Genomic DNA, 15159 nt, shown 5'->3' with positions numbered 1-15159 from the left:
TGTATAAAGGAGAAATATTGATATATATATATATATATATATATATTAATCTCATATCCTTCTATATTACTGAAGGTATTTTTCAGCTGTAGGGATTTCTTGGTAGAATATTTTGGGTCACTTATATATACTATCATATCATCAGCAAATAGTGAGTTTGACTTCTTCTTTTCTGATTTGTTTCCCCTGGATCTCCTTTTGTTGTCTTATTGCTCTAGCTAGGACCTCAAGAAATATATTGAATAGATATGGAGAGAGTGGACAACCTTGTTTTCTTCCTGATTTCAGAGGGATTGCTTTGAGCTTCTCTCCATTTAATTTGATGTTGGCTGTTGGCATGCTGTATATTGCCTTTATTATGTTTAGGTATGTTTCTTGTATCCCTGCTCTCTCCAAGACTTTTATCATGAACAGATGTTGAATTTTGTCAAAGGCTTTTTTAGCATCTAATGAGATGATCATGTATTTTTTTTTCCAGTTTGTTTATATGGTGGATTATATTGACAGATTTTTGTATGTTGAACCATCCATAAATCACTGGGATGAAGCCTACTTGGTCATGGTAGATGATTTTTCTGATATGTTCTTGGATTTGGTTTGCCAGTATTTTATGGAATATTTTTGCATCAGTGTTCATGAGGGAGATGTAATTGGTCTGTAGTTCTCTTTCTTAGTAATGTCTTTGTGTGGTTTGGGTGTCAGGGTAACTATAACTTTGTAAAAGGAGTTTGGCAATGTCCCTTCTGTTTCTATTGTGTGGAACAATTTGAGGAGTATTGGTATTAGTTCTTTGAAAATCTTGTAGAATTCTGCACTGAAACCATCTGGTCCTGGGATTTTTGGGATTTTGTTGGGAGACTTTTGATAACTGTTTCTATTCCCTTAGTGGTTATAAGTCTACTTAATTTGCTTATCTGGTCTTGATTTAATTTTGGTAAGTGATACTTATCCAGAAAATCGTCTATTTGAGTTTTCCAGTTTTGTGTAGTGCATGTTTTTAAAGTATGACCTGATGATTCTCTGGATTTCCTGTGTCTGTTGTTATGTTCCCCTTTTCATTTCTGGTTTTATTAATTTGATATTCTCTCTCTGCCATTTGGTTAGTTTGGATAAAGGTTCGTCTGTTTTGCTGGTTTTCTCGAAGAACCAGCTCTTCTTATTTGTTCATAAGAACACAGTTGACTCTTCTGTTCTGACCTTGTGTTCCATCCCACGATCTAGATAAACTCACTTATTAGTTCTGAAAGTTGCCAGTTTTATCTTGTTTTTTTGTAGGGCCTTTTGGTTTTCCTGTGATATAGATATGAATAATTTGCATTAGTATAGATTTTGCTTTATTGATAGAGATTTAAGGTCAATTTTGAATGTATATAGGTTGTTAATGAATAATCATTAATAGTAGTTAAGCTTGTAGGTATGTTAAGATTTTCTAGATTTGCATAGATATATTTTAGATAGGCATTCTTCATATTTTTCAAAGATTATAGAATATGGCATTTTAAATGTTTTAATAACTTAGGACTTTTCATGACAATGAGACACTCTGCTCCTGGCAGCACCAATCTACTTCAAGAGGAAGATGGGCATCGAAGAGGATCCTTATGGAGTTTGATAGCCATTTGGGCAAGAAACTGCTCTTGCCTGGACTATTGCATAAACTGGACACAGAGAACCCGCAGAGAGAGGACTGCTGAACTTGCCTAAAGGTGAGATGATCTTTCGGGGTTCCTGATTCATGAAAGAGTCTGCAAGACATTCTTCAGGACAAGCAGATAGTGACTGCCTTTGAAAGTTCCTGCTTTGTGGAAATGTCTGCTGGAAACTATGGGCCTCTAGGCTGAAGATGGATGCCCCAACGGTACAGAGGAACTTTGGGTGACTGTCCAGGCAGTGAGATGTCTCTGTCATTTCTAGAGTTTGAGAGTTTGCTTATTTCTTATTTGTTTAGGTAATATTGTATCTTTCTGGACTGTTTGATGGAGTTAAGAATAGTTAGCTATAGTTATAGTTTTTCTTAGTTATGATATAGATTATTGTAATTTTTACTTGATAACTGTTTTGTTATATGTAATTTTGCTATGTTAAGTTAAAGCCTTTTTTTTTTTGTTTAAACAGAAAAAGGGGAAGTGATGTGGGAGTGTCATATATCAATCTGTTGATTTCATTGGTTAAGTTATAATAAACCAACTGCTTGGCCTCAGCTTGGAACATAGATGGGAGGAGTAAACAGAATAGAATTCTGGGCGGAAGAGGAAGTGAGGTCAGACTCTGCTCTGCTTCCGGAGAGACCGGACAGCTCTGCTGGATCACAGACGCCATGCTCAGCTCTCCCGGGTAGACGCGATAGCTCTGCTCTCTGAGGCACACGCGATGAAGATGGATGTAGGCTAGAATCTTCCCGGTAAGCGCACCTTGGGGTGCTTACAAACATCATTAGAAATGGGCTAGTCCAGGTGCGAGAATTAGCCTATAAGGGCTAGAGTATGGGCCAAGCAGTTCTTTAAATGAATACAGTTTGTGTGTTGTTATTTCGGGCATAAGCTAGCCAAGCGGCCGGGGTGTTGGGGACGCAACCCCGCCGCTCTTATTTCAACATTCCTGCGTAGACCGTCATTTGCTAATAAAGACATTTCTTCCTTTCCTGTCTGTGGCCTTTATTTCACTCCCTCTCCTTTTGTCTCTTCATTCTGCCCCTCCCCCACCCAACATACACATTTGGCACACACAATGAAGATACCCCAAGAAGTGAAAGTGCCCTGTAGAGGGCGGACCCTAGAAGTGACTCAGGAGTCTGAGCTTGGATTGGACTGTTACAGCTGCTGGCCCTGGGAAGCAGTGCTGTTGATGGAGCCAGGTCACTAGGATATTCCACGATGACTAATTCCGACTGCTCACACGTAACCAGGCACAGGCTTACATAAGCAATGTCAATCATGTGAGAGCAGACATAGTACACATATGTGCACACAGCATGCTTTCTCCAGAGCCCCCAAGATCCTGAGAGCGCGTCTGAGGCTTGTGTGCAGCTTGGATGCTGTGTTACTTTTCCTCTGTGATGAAACATTGTGAGTAAGGCAGCTTAGAGATGGAAGAGAGATAAGAATCCATGGTGGTGGGGAGGCGTGACGGCACAGGGCAGGCATGGCAGCAGGAACAAGAAGCTGAGCATTCACATTTTCGGTGACAAGCCGAAAGCAGAGAGCGTGAACTGGAAATATGGGAGCCTTTTAATCTCAGAGCCCTTCCCCGGTGGCATGCTTTCTCCAACAAGGCTGTGCCACCTAGAACTCCCTAAATAGCACCCCAAACTGGGAACTATGTGTTCCAATGTCTGAGATTATAGAGGACATTTCTCATTCAAACCACACAGGTTCCAAACCATGTGTGCTGCCTCCGGTGGGAAACATGCATTGCCCATGAGGACCGTTCCTGCTTGTATCTGCTTGTGTCCATGGGGCCGTTTACTGGTTGCGTCCGGCCCTGGTTTTTATTGTCAGTTTGACTTAACCTAAAATCCCCTGGAAAGAAGTAATCTCAGTCGAAGAATTGCTCCGTTAGACTGACCTGTGGACATGGCTGTGGGGCATTGTCTTTGACTATAGCTTATGCTGATGATAGCTTATGCTGATGATAGCTTATGCTGGAGAGGATGTGGGGTAAAGGGAACACTCCTCCGTTGCTGGTGGGGGTGCAAACTGGTACAGCCACTTTGGAAATCAGTATGGCAATTTCTCCAATAATTAGGAAACAACCGTCCTCAAGACCCAGCAATACCACTTTTGTGTATATACCCAAAGGATGTTCAATCACACCACAAGGACATGTGCTCAGCTGTGTTCATAGCAGCATTGTTTGTCATAGCCAGAACCTGAAACAACCTAGATGTCCCTCAGCCGAAGAATGGATAAAGAAAATGTGGCACATTTACACAATGGAGTACTACTCAGCCGTGAAAAGTAATGACATCTTGAAATTTGCAGGCAAATGGATGAATCTAGAAAAAACCATATTGAGTGAGGTAAGCCAGACCCAGAAAGACAAATATAATATGTACTCACTCATAAGTGGCTTTTAGACATAAAGCAAAGAAAAAGCAGCCTACAGTCCACAACCCCAGAGAACCTAGACAGCAAAGAGGGCCCTAAGAGAGACATACATGGATCTAAATAGGAAGGAGGAAAAGACAAAATCTCCTGAGTAAATTGGGAGCGTGGGGGTCACAGGAGAGAGTAGAAGGGGAGAGGGGAAGAAGGGAGTGGAGTAGAGAAAGATGTACAGTGCAATAAAAACAATTTAAAAAAACAAAAAATTAAAAACTTAAAAAAAATAAAAAGGGAAACATTCTGTCTTCTATCTATGGTGCCGTTTCCTTGTCATACACCGTATGTCCATAGAACTGTAGCCTCTTTATATCCCATTAGCCCAGAGGGGCTTTCTGTGCCCATGGGGGCCTGTTCTTCCCTGCGTCCCCTGGGTCCCTGGGGCCTATTCCTACCTGTGTCACTCTTTCTCCTGAGGGCCAATGAGGCATTTCCTTTTCCCACAGGAACCCAGTTCTGCCTTCATCCCCTGAGCCCATGGAGCTGTGATTTTTTTTCCTACTCACAATTGCGTTTGTTATCTTCCAGTTGTGGCCTTCTTGGTGGCGTTCAATCAGAACAAGGCCCTCATCGGTGACCGGGGCCTGCTGCCCTGCAGACTGTACCTGAAGAATGTCCAGCAGTACTTCCAGGGCAGGGCTGGCTGGGATGCCTGGAGCTCCACTCCAACCGTCCTGTGGCTGTTGGACTGGTCAAACATGAACTTCAACCTGGACCTTCTTGCTCTGCTGGGGCTGGGCCTCTCCTCTTTTGTCCTGGTGTCTGGCTGTGCCAACATGATCCTCATGGCTACCCTCTGGGCCCTCTACATGTCCCTGGTCAACGTAGGGCAGATCTGGTAAGTAGAGCCTGCCACTTAGCCCTGTGGATCTATACCTATGTCCTGGCCACTCGGGTGCCAGGGTGAACTTGTTCTGGGTACATTATTGAGCGCTTAGACCTCGGTAGAGATTGCTGTTACCACCCAACCAAACTCTGGCTTTTGTCTCTGGGGAATAAAATGTATGATTGTGCCTGGAGACATATTTCTCCTTGAGAATATAATGCCAGTTGCTTGAGCCATGGGGTTTGAAGAGATGGAGACAGCAAGCATTGGGCAGCCAGAAGGAGCATGGAGTTTGGAGAAACTTGACTTTGAAACATCACCCTTCTACCCTTATGGAAAAGAGTCTTGCCAGCCTATGTTAGATGCCACACTGTGGCAATGGCTCAAACCTTGCCCTGATGGTGACCTGTAGATCGAGAGGTGTTGATGGAGCTTATAGGACCACCAAGGCCAGAGAGATTATGGACCAAAGAGCATGTTGGAAAAGTCAGTGGACATGGCTATCCGTCTCTGTAGACACGTGGGAAGTGGATGCGGGGATTAGTACCTGTATCGATTATTTTTCTCCTTGCTGTGACAAAATTCCTTACAAAAGCAACTTAAGAAAGAGTGGTGTGGGGAGGCCAGGTGGAACTGTCACCCCACCATCTCAGCTAGGCTGGCTGGCCAGCAAACCCCTGGGATCCGCCTGTCTCACAGTGCTGGGGTTATAGACACACAAAGCCACACCCAGCTTTGACTTAGGTCCTCATGCTCTTACCCATGAGCCATCTCTCCAGCCTCACCCATGGCCCTTTCCTGTTCTTTGTCCAGAGACATCGCTCACATAGGGTATTTCTTGGGTTAGCAGTGAATATGAGCAAGCAAGTGTGCTCTCCACGTAAATATGTCCTCTATGGACATGCGGTAGCATGCTCACGGATGTTCCCACTGCTTCCAGCAGCTGGTAAAACAAAGAAATACAACCAAGCCCCCGGCATTATTATTATTTTTTTTTTGATTTTTTGAGACAGGGTTTCTCCGTAGCTTTTGGTTCCTGTCCTGGAACTAGCTCTTATAGACCAGGCTGGCCTCGAACTCACAGAGATCCACCTGTCTCTGCCTCCCGAGTGCTGGGATTAAAGGCGTGCACCACCACCGCCCGGCTCCGGCATTATTATTTTATCAGAGAACAATATGTACTCTCCCAGGCTGGGAATCATTGTTATAGTTTCAGAACCACCAGGCTAGGGGCCCACTCCCATTCGGCAAATCTCAGGCTCGCTCCTTCCTTCCTTCCTTCCTTCCTTCCTTCCTTCCTTCCTTCCTTCCTTCCTTCCTTCCTTCCTCCCTCCCTCCCTCCCTCCCTCCCTCCCTCCCTCCCCCCCTCCTTCCTTCCTTCCCTCTTTCCTTCCTTCCTTCCTTCCTTCCTTCCTTCCTTCCTTCCTTCCTTCCTTCCTTCCTTCCTTCTTTCTTGAGGAGGGGAGGTGGTTTTAAGACAGAGTTTCTCTGTGTTGCTTTGGAGCCTGTTCTGGAACTAGCTCTTGTAGACCAGGCTTGCCTCAAAATGACAGAGATCCGCCTGCCTCTGTCTCCGAGTGCTGGGATTAAAGGCGTGTGCCACCACCATCCGGCTTCGGGCTCTTACCTTTAATTTGCACACATTCCATCCAGTTTTTCCTCTTTATTGAGATGCAATTCATACACTGCAAACTTTAACTACTTACTGTGTACCAGTCAAGCTGAGTATGGCAGTATGCGCTGTAATCCCAGCACTAGGGAGGCTCAGGTCAGGCAGGAGAACTGCACAGGGAGTTCCAGGATACCCTGGCCTAGAGAGCGAAACTGACTCAAAATGGAGTAAACAAACAAACAATCAACTTTACAAGTCTGTGGTTTTGTGTATTCAGGATTCTAAAAATCTTGCCATGAAGTTTGAACCATACTCATCACTACAAGAGAACCCTGTGTCTTAGCCCACAGCTCACTCCTTCAGCAGCCCTCGGCTTTACAGTTACACCCATGGTGCTTAAATGCCCCGGGCAGTTCCTGTGAACAAAGCCCCATAGTGCGTGGCTTTGTGTCAGGCTTCACCCCACCCCAGCATGGTGTTTTAGGGTTCATCATGTGTGGTTTGTACCGCTATGTCTTTCACGATATAGTAGGAGTCCATGTTTGATATAGATGACAGCGGGGCTGGGGACACTGGGATGCCACTCAGTGGCAGAGTGCTTGCCTAGTGTCTCAGTCACTGTTCTGTTGCTGTAAAGACACGCCATGACCATGGCAACTCTTCTAAGAGAAGGCATTTAACTGCTTACAGTTTCAGTGGTTTAGCCAATGTCGTTATGATGGGAAGCCTGGTGCCACGTAGCTGAGAGTTACATCCTGATTTGTAGGCATAGAGTGAGAGACTGACCTGGCATGGCCCCTTGAAACCTTAAAGCCTACTCCAAGTAACCCTAGTGACAGTTCCTCCAGCAAGGCCACACCTCCTAGTCCTTATAATCCTTCCCAGTATCGCTGCTCCCTAGTGACTTAACATTCAAATATGTAAGCCTGTGGGGCCATTCTCATTCAGACCACCACACCTAGCATGTGTGATGCTCTGGGTTCCAGAGGCGGAGCGCCAAGCATCTGTCCAGCGTGACTTCAAAGTAACAGAAATGGGCAAAGGAACCTGCTGCATTCCTTTGACATAGCCCCTCTTCCAGTGGTTATGTCAAGGCACCCCTGAGCTTCAGCTCCTAGGGTAGAACATTTGCAGTGGCAATTAATCACAATCAGTTTTTACGCAGGAAAAAACAAAGTGTGCATCTGCTCACTCTACAGTGTCTTTTGCTGGTCTACAGACCTCTCACCCAGCTTTGCCTACCTGATGGCTGGTCCTCCTGGAGGCAGGAGGTCCTCCCAGCAGTGCTCCATGCCCCATGCTGCCCTGAGCTCACAAGTGGGTTCCGTTCTGTGGATAAACATGATAGTTTAACATATAACACCAAGCCAACATTTTAATGTTTTTCTTTTTTGTGTGTGTTTTAGGTATTCTTTTGGTAAGTGACAATCATGCAGAAAAAAACCCTGCGAGGGCTTGCCTTGTATGTTGGGGTATGTATATCTGTGCATTTCGGGGGGCTTATCTCACTGTTGAAATACTTGCTGCTATCTCATGCCTGCTGGCTCTCTGGGCGTGGGGTGGTTACAGAGTTTGTTAGCAGGCTGGCAAGTCCTGGAGGTCTGTTCTAGGAGAAGGGATGGCTAGGGTTGGGACTGAGGGCTTCCAGGTGAGGTCCTGGGGTGCCTGTAGCACCTGCACTTCATAATAATGGAGATGCTGGGGGCTGGAGAGATGGCTCAGAGGTTAAATGCACTTACTGTTTTTGTGGAGGAAGCAGGTTTGGTTTCCAGCACCTACATGGGAGCTAACCACCACCTTTAACTCCACTTCCAGGGGATCTAATGTCTTCTAGCCTCTGCAGGCACTGCATGTATGTGGTACACAGAGAATGCATACAAGCAAAACACTTATACTCGTAAAATAAAACTAAGTAAATGTTGGGAAAAAGTACCTGCTTATAATCCCAACACAAGGGAGACAGAGGCAGGCAGAGGCCCGTGAGTTCAAGACCACCCTGGTCTCCATAGCAAATTCCAGTCCACCCAAGGCTATGTAGTAAGACCCTGTCTCAAAAGGATTAAAAAAAAATGGAGACACTGAGAGTGATGACCAGAGAAGGCACTTGGAAAAAGTGCAGCAGGTCCCTCTCCATGTGCATCTGACAGTGTCCTGTGGCCTACACATCGGTGCGTCACAGAAAAGGGCAGAGTAGAGAGCACTGTCCAGGGCACCGGTGCTGACTAGAGAAGCATTTCAGTTCCTCCCAGCCCGTGCCAGGTGACAGTCACTGGAGTGTGGCAGCGGGCAGCCCCCAAGTAGCAGAAAACCCTAAGAATCTGGGAACTTATGTCTGTCAGTTGCCCAAACTCTAAAGTTCTGCAACAGGAGCACGATGCAACTGGTCTTGAGAGAGCGGGGGCAGGAGTGCCTTTACTGCCCTGCAGTTCTGTAGCCTAAGGACCCCATGGGAGGCACCTTGGCCCAGCTTCAGCCCCTCTGTGCTGTGTGTGTATCTGGGCCCACCTCGTGTGGCTTCAGCCATGAGGCCTGAGTACCAAGTTCCTGTGCTCTTAGCCTCGCATACTGAGTGCTCCCTGCTGCGCTGAAAAGGGAGGTCCACGGGCAAACATGAGGGCATGGCTGCTGCCCCTATAAATGTTTCCCTTCATCTTTAGTTCCCTGAGTAGGCAGATACCTGTGTAGGGCAAAGCTGTTCCAGTGTGCTGATAGGGCCTTTCCCACACAGCTGCAGGCAGTGTCAGTGTGGCTGCCCAGCACACAATGGGTCCAGGACATTCGTATCTTCTCCTTGTTTCTTGTATCAAAAGTCTTCCAGAGAACCCTGTGTTCTCCAGTGCTTCAGGGAACAAACCCTCTTTTCTTAGTGAATTTTGCTTATCTGAAACTGCAACAAGATTACTTTCTCCGGTTATGAATATTGAAACCTTGAGGCCCTGACTCCTCTATCTAGATGGGATCCCTACTCCTTGGTACAGAAGATTCTGGCAATTACTGGAAAAATCAAGTCTGAGGCACGCTGGGTGCTCACCGCTAGCAGCTGCTTGGAGCTGAGGCTGTGTCACGGGGCCAACGTGATAAGCAGTAACAGGTGCTCCACACGTGGTTAGCGTTAGGCCTGTGCATGGCAGTGGCCGCCTTGTCCTGGAATGTAGGCAGTGGGGTACCCCCAGAATCCTGGGGGACTGAGATATAGAGAACTTCGGAGCACTACCTGGCCAGCTGTGGAGGCTGAGCCGTGGAAGACCTCCAGGTGGTGACTTCAGGAACTTAGAAGACAGCCGCTGCTCAGCCGCCTTTCATCTGTGTTCTTTCCCACTGGCACTCAGCAGCCTCCATTTTACATCCTGATGCAGGGACCTGGGAGCCTTGGCATCGCTGTAGCCCTGTCTCCCATCTTCCCCCTTGCTGTTCTAGAAAACAAAGGCCCATTTGGGGAGGCAGCACAGGGCAGGCATCTAATGCACTGGGTTTAGACTTTTCTGGAGGGGCTGAAGTGATGGCTCAGTGCTTAGGAACTCTAGCAGCTCTTCCAGAGAACCTGGGTTCAAATCCCAGCACCTGCTTGGAAAGTCACAACCATCAGTAACCCAGTTCCAGAGGCTCCATTGCCCTCCTCTGGCCTCCATGGGCACTGCACACACATGGTACACAGACATACATTCTGGGCAAAATACCCAAAATATGTTTAAAAATAAAAAGACTCTCTTGGAGGCTTCTCTTCCCCAGCCCTGTGTTGCTGCCCACCCAAGCTAGAGACCTCACAGTGAGCGCACTCGCCATCCTAGCTGTGTGTTCTTAATTCTGTCATCTCCGTCTTACAAGGAGCCTCAATGTGGAGCTGCTCGTAGGTCTCTGCGGGCCTTTGTCACCTGATTGGTGGCTTGAAATGCACTCTCCGTGTGCGTTAAGTCTGTATTTGTATGATCGTTTATTCATTTCAAGATAGGAGTCTTACTATATGCCCCATACTGTTTTTAAACTCTTTGTCCTCCCGCTTCACCCTCCCAAATGCCAGTTGCAGGCATGCACCACTGTGCCTGGATTAACATGAATTTATTATATTAGTTAAAATTGAATCAGTACAAATGCCCATCCCTTAGCTGCACCAGCCTCCCGTGGAGTGTTGGAATATCTGTGGTACTGAAAGGCATGAGCTCTAGAAGGGTCTTTGACCAGGGCTTCATGGAGGACACCCATTCAGCTAGCAAAGGGCTTTGGGCACCCTATTCCTGGGCAAGGGTGAGCAGTGCCTCTTTGGCCAGAGACGTGGGGGCCTGGCCTCTTCTGCACACATTGCCAATGGCAGTGGCAGATTCTGGCTAAGGAGCCCAGACAGTGAGGTCCCATTTCTAGTGACTTCCTTCATCTCAGACAGTGCAGTTCCTGAAAATACTCTGTTTTTATTAGCAATTTTTTGCTATCTCTTTAAGAGGCCCCCTTTAGTTGTGGAAACTTTGGGTTCTGCTCCACTACCTGCCACTACCTCAGTACAATTTCTGGACGGATAGAGTTGCTGAGTAGCTCAGGGTGTGTGTTGGCGCAGTTCTTTGGGTCACAGGGAGCCCATGCCACTGGTCATCTGCTCCGTACTCTTCACTGCTTTCAGCTTGCCTCGGCAGCATGCAGATCAAAGACCGAGTTAGGAAAGGCTTTAGCCTGCGCCCTACGGATGGAGGCTACTTCTGTCCCAGTGGACTGTGCTTCCTCATGCCCCTTCGCCTGGCCTTCTGGAACTCACCCTGTCCTGTGATTTCCTGAAGAACAGGGCTGCTCTTGGCAGGTGCCATCCCAGCACGTGCAGTCCCCAGCCTGATGACCATCTCTCAGCATGACCAATATCCCCAGCTCAGCCACTGTCCCTAGCGTGGCCACTGTCTACCCTGGGTTCCAGCCCATGCCAAGCTCTGTGCTCAGTGTGAAAGGGTTTATATAGAGAGGACTTCCATCTTGTCTCTGGGACTTGAGTCCCATGTCCTATCCTTAGGGTTTCTTCAGGTTTATTCCCAGACTGTCTCCCTCTAGGCCTGGGCTGGGGGGCAGGGAGGAGCAACTCCAAGGGCATGATGGGAAAAGAGGGGCTCGTGAGTGTCCTGTTACAGGAACCGCCTGCAGACAAGACTGGGGCGAGCCTGTGAGATGACTGCAGGATAGACTCCAGCCAAGTAGCAGCTTCCTCCCGCTTGGCTCTCGGGCCATGCTTCAAGGTCTTCCAGACCCAGATAGGTGAATGGGGGTAGGCCTTGACTTCCTAGTGATGCCCAGACAGTGTAGGCCACACCTCCTGCTCTCTCTGCCTAGGCCCCTTGGGATACTGTGTTTGGTCTCAGTGTCTCCAGGCCACATTGTCTCTGGTGACTGTAGGAAAGGGGGACCAAGCTCCTGTGTTAGGGTAGTATGGTGAGAGCCCTGGGCCTCAGGAGATCCCATCAGGATTGGGGGTACAAGAAGTCCCCCCCCCCCACACCACTCAGGGCAGCACATGTCTAGTAGTCTAAGGATATCCCAGGTGTGATGGTCCCTGCGAGTCAGAAAAAGATTCTAGAAGACCCCATGCCTTCCGCGTTTAGTGCAACACAGTCAGGATAGAACTGGACACTACGTTTGAACGAGTCTGGGTTGCTCTTTTCAGCAAGAAGCCACACTGATAAGTGGTTAGTTTGTCCTCAGCTGATGAGGACAAGGACAGAAGTTCTGCTGTGTCAGCTGCCTGGGCACAGTGTCCAGGCACAGGGACCCACAGAGGCATCTGCCTTGGAGCACACACAGCCCATTAGCTGTAAGCACAGCAGGAGTGTGGGGACAGCTCTAAGGCATGTGACCCAAGGAAGCTGCACGCCAGTGGGTGAGCTGCAGGGGAGAGAGAGACCAGGTGTCTTCAGGAAGCCGATGGCATGTCAATAACCACGGCTCCCATGCAGCCCAGGAGGGCCCAGGCTGCATTGCAAGAATGGTACCCCTAGATAATCTTGTGATTCTGTCCTTTGCTCCCATAGCTGTCATCTTTCCAAGTGGATGCAGCTCTAAATAATTTGGGGAGCTTTGTTCTTGCCAAGTAGAGAGTTCCCTCTTCTGTCAGGCCGTCCTTGGCAGGCCCTGGGCTGCGTGGGATGTTTATATGACTGGGACACTCGAACCTGGGTGTTTTCCCTCACGGCAGCACCTCCTGCCAGCCGTTGTGAATTAAATGCTCCATGTGACCCTTCACCCTGGCCGCTCTTAAATTCATGCTTTAAAAACAGCTTAATGAGGGGTTTACTGGCCCAATTGGAAGTTTTTATTAAGACCCATTAGTGAGTGAGCAGAGGCTGCCTGCAGGAAGTGATTAGCACAGTGGCCCAGCCCAGCAGGTTCCGTGAAACTGCTTCCAGACCTGTGGCTGAGCTGCAGTGGCCGGCACAGCCCTCGGCTGCAGTTTGCAGTCCCTCACTCTCCTCCCAGTCCCGGGCTCAAGAAAGCAGTCTCCTTAATTGAGTTACCCTTGCAGTCAGAGGCAGCCTGACGGCCTGGCCAGCCTAAGCTCACAAGCCGCCTTCAGCAAGGCAACCCTGTGTCCCCTTCCTGGGCCCTATCTCTGTTAACTTAACCTCTTGGTGTGTCACTACGGGAAGAATAGCCTTGTGGAGCTCTTTTCCGGAAAATGTCAACTCAGGATGACAGCAGGCCCTCTGTCCCAGTACCATGTCCAGTCAAGTCCTTTGTGGGAGCCCAGGAAAACCTGGTTCTATCATGTGGGGGCCACTGTGTGGCATGTTAGCTGTGGACTGTCTCAGTCAGCCGTTCAATAGTGGCCTAGGTAGGGTTGGTGTTTACCCAAATAGGGATGCGATACCATATTCTCATCTCCCTCTCTGTGTGCCTCCCTTGCTTTTCCTCACTCCCCTATCCACCCCCATTTAAATCTAGGGAAAATCAGAAACTGAATATAAAAGAAAATGTTCCCGTGGATGATGGCTCACATGCTTTTAATTCTAGCAGAATAGGGATTGAGACATGAGGAATACTGAGTTGCAGAGTGAGACCCTGTCTCAAAACAAAAAGTAAGATAAACAAGCAAAAGCTAGGGCTAGGGACATCCCCCAGTGTGCAGACTGCTTGCCTAACATTCAGAAGCCCTCAGTCTGAAGCAGCAAACAAACCCCACAGGCTGGAGGCGGAGGCAAGTTCAAGGCCATAGTCATTTCGAGGCCTGCAGGGGCTGGGTGCTAAGTCTGTGTTCTCTTGTTTCTCACTCTGGGTCTTGCCTGGCATTTATAGCTTCCATTTCCAAAACATGGTCCCCTTTAACAGAGTTCCGAGACATTGAAAAACGAGCTGTTTCACTTGAGTCCTGAGGCTGCTGGGTGGGTTTTATCTGGAATTCTTCTGGCTTGCCTCTTACTTTTATTTTTGCCAGATTGTTTGGAAATGGGGTGTCTGTCTGGTCCTGACTGTCCCACTCGGGTAGGAAGTCTTCTGTCTCCATCCATCTCTCTAAAGGAAAGAGAGCCCCGTGGGCTTAGTCTCAGTTTCGTACATAAGGATCTGTCTGATTTCAAGCTCTTTCCTTTCGAAGCTACCTGTGGTGCTGAGTGGCCTCACTTGCCAAGCTGTCTGTCCATCTCGCTCTCTGGGATACCATTGTCACTCTCTAGCACAGTGCCCATCTTTGCTTCTTTCTCTTCTGTTCCCCATGGGCAAAACACTCAGAAACGGTCTCCCTTGTAGTCTTGAAAGAACTGGTTTTATTTATCAGACTTTTAAGAATTTTAAAAATTTGTTTTACCATGCTGGAAACCTGAGCGATTTGTGCAGCACCACGCCTGTGCCTCACCCCTGACCACACCCTAGCCCTGGTAGGTGTTCAGCTGTGCTCCTCAGGATTCAGTTTTGTAGGTTGGCTTCTCCTGGAAGAAAGGGCTTTTTATCCAGCATCTCCAGTGGACAGCTTAATTCATTTGTTCTCCGTCTCCTCTCTGATAATAGCAGCGCGCACACAGATGACCACTGCCCTCTAGCTGTGTCCCTGTTCCACCCCATGACAGCCACTGTGATTCTGTAACCTTCAGCGCTGATGTCTCTTTGGACAAGTGCCCTCAAAAGAAATAGACAACAATACGACGCGGGTCTTTTTTTCCTCTGTTTATCAGCTTCTGGATTCTTTATACCCTGGCTAGACCTTGACCTAAAGATTATTCTTCTAACTGTTAAAAAGAAAACCTAGGCACAAAAAAGAAAACCTAGGCACACACTTGGATTGCATGGTTTCTTCTAAACAGAACTGAATGCTGTTTTACCTCTGCTCACCCCAGCTTCTGCTCTGCAGATAAATCCCTTTATCTCCACTAGCATTTATTCTGGTTTGTTTGTTTTGGTTTTTTTTGTTTTATGTGTTTTTTTAAGTTTTTCAGTAAAAGGTTTCTGTTTCTCATTTAAAAATTATTATTTATGCCAGGTGGTGGTGGTGTACCCCTTTAATCCCAGCATTTGGGAGGCAGAAACAGGCAGATCTCTTGTGCATTCTAGGCCAGCCTGGTCTACAGAGCTTCCAGGACAGCTAGGGCTACACAGAAAAAAAAAAAAAAAAACCCGTCTCGAAAAACCAAAAAAGCAAAAACAAAAAAACAAACAAAAAACCAATT

General features: G+C 47.6%; 1 protein-coding gene across 1 annotated transcript in view; it reads left to right on the top strand.

Annotated features, from left to right (window-relative positions):
* Lmf1 (lipase maturation factor 1) overlaps positions 1–15159 on the top strand; it is a 101339-nt gene that overhangs the window by 19442 nt on the left and 66738 nt on the right. The window contains exons 2-3 of the mRNA XM_050133411.1: positions 4629–4938; positions 7945–7955. Of these exons, the coding sequence (XP_049989368.1) occupies positions 4629–4938; positions 7945–7955 (321 nt within the window). The remainder of the gene's footprint in view (positions 1–4628; positions 4939–7944; positions 7956–15159) is intronic.

This window comes from Alexandromys fortis, unplaced genomic scaffold (assembly GCF_014885135.2).
Source record: "Alexandromys fortis isolate MF-2015 unplaced genomic scaffold, M_Fortis_MF-2015_v1.1 scaffold_29, whole genome shotgun sequence".
Lineage (NCBI taxonomy): Eukaryota > Metazoa > Chordata > Mammalia > Rodentia > Cricetidae > Alexandromys > Alexandromys fortis.
This window is presented reverse-complemented; position numbering and strand designations above follow the sequence as displayed.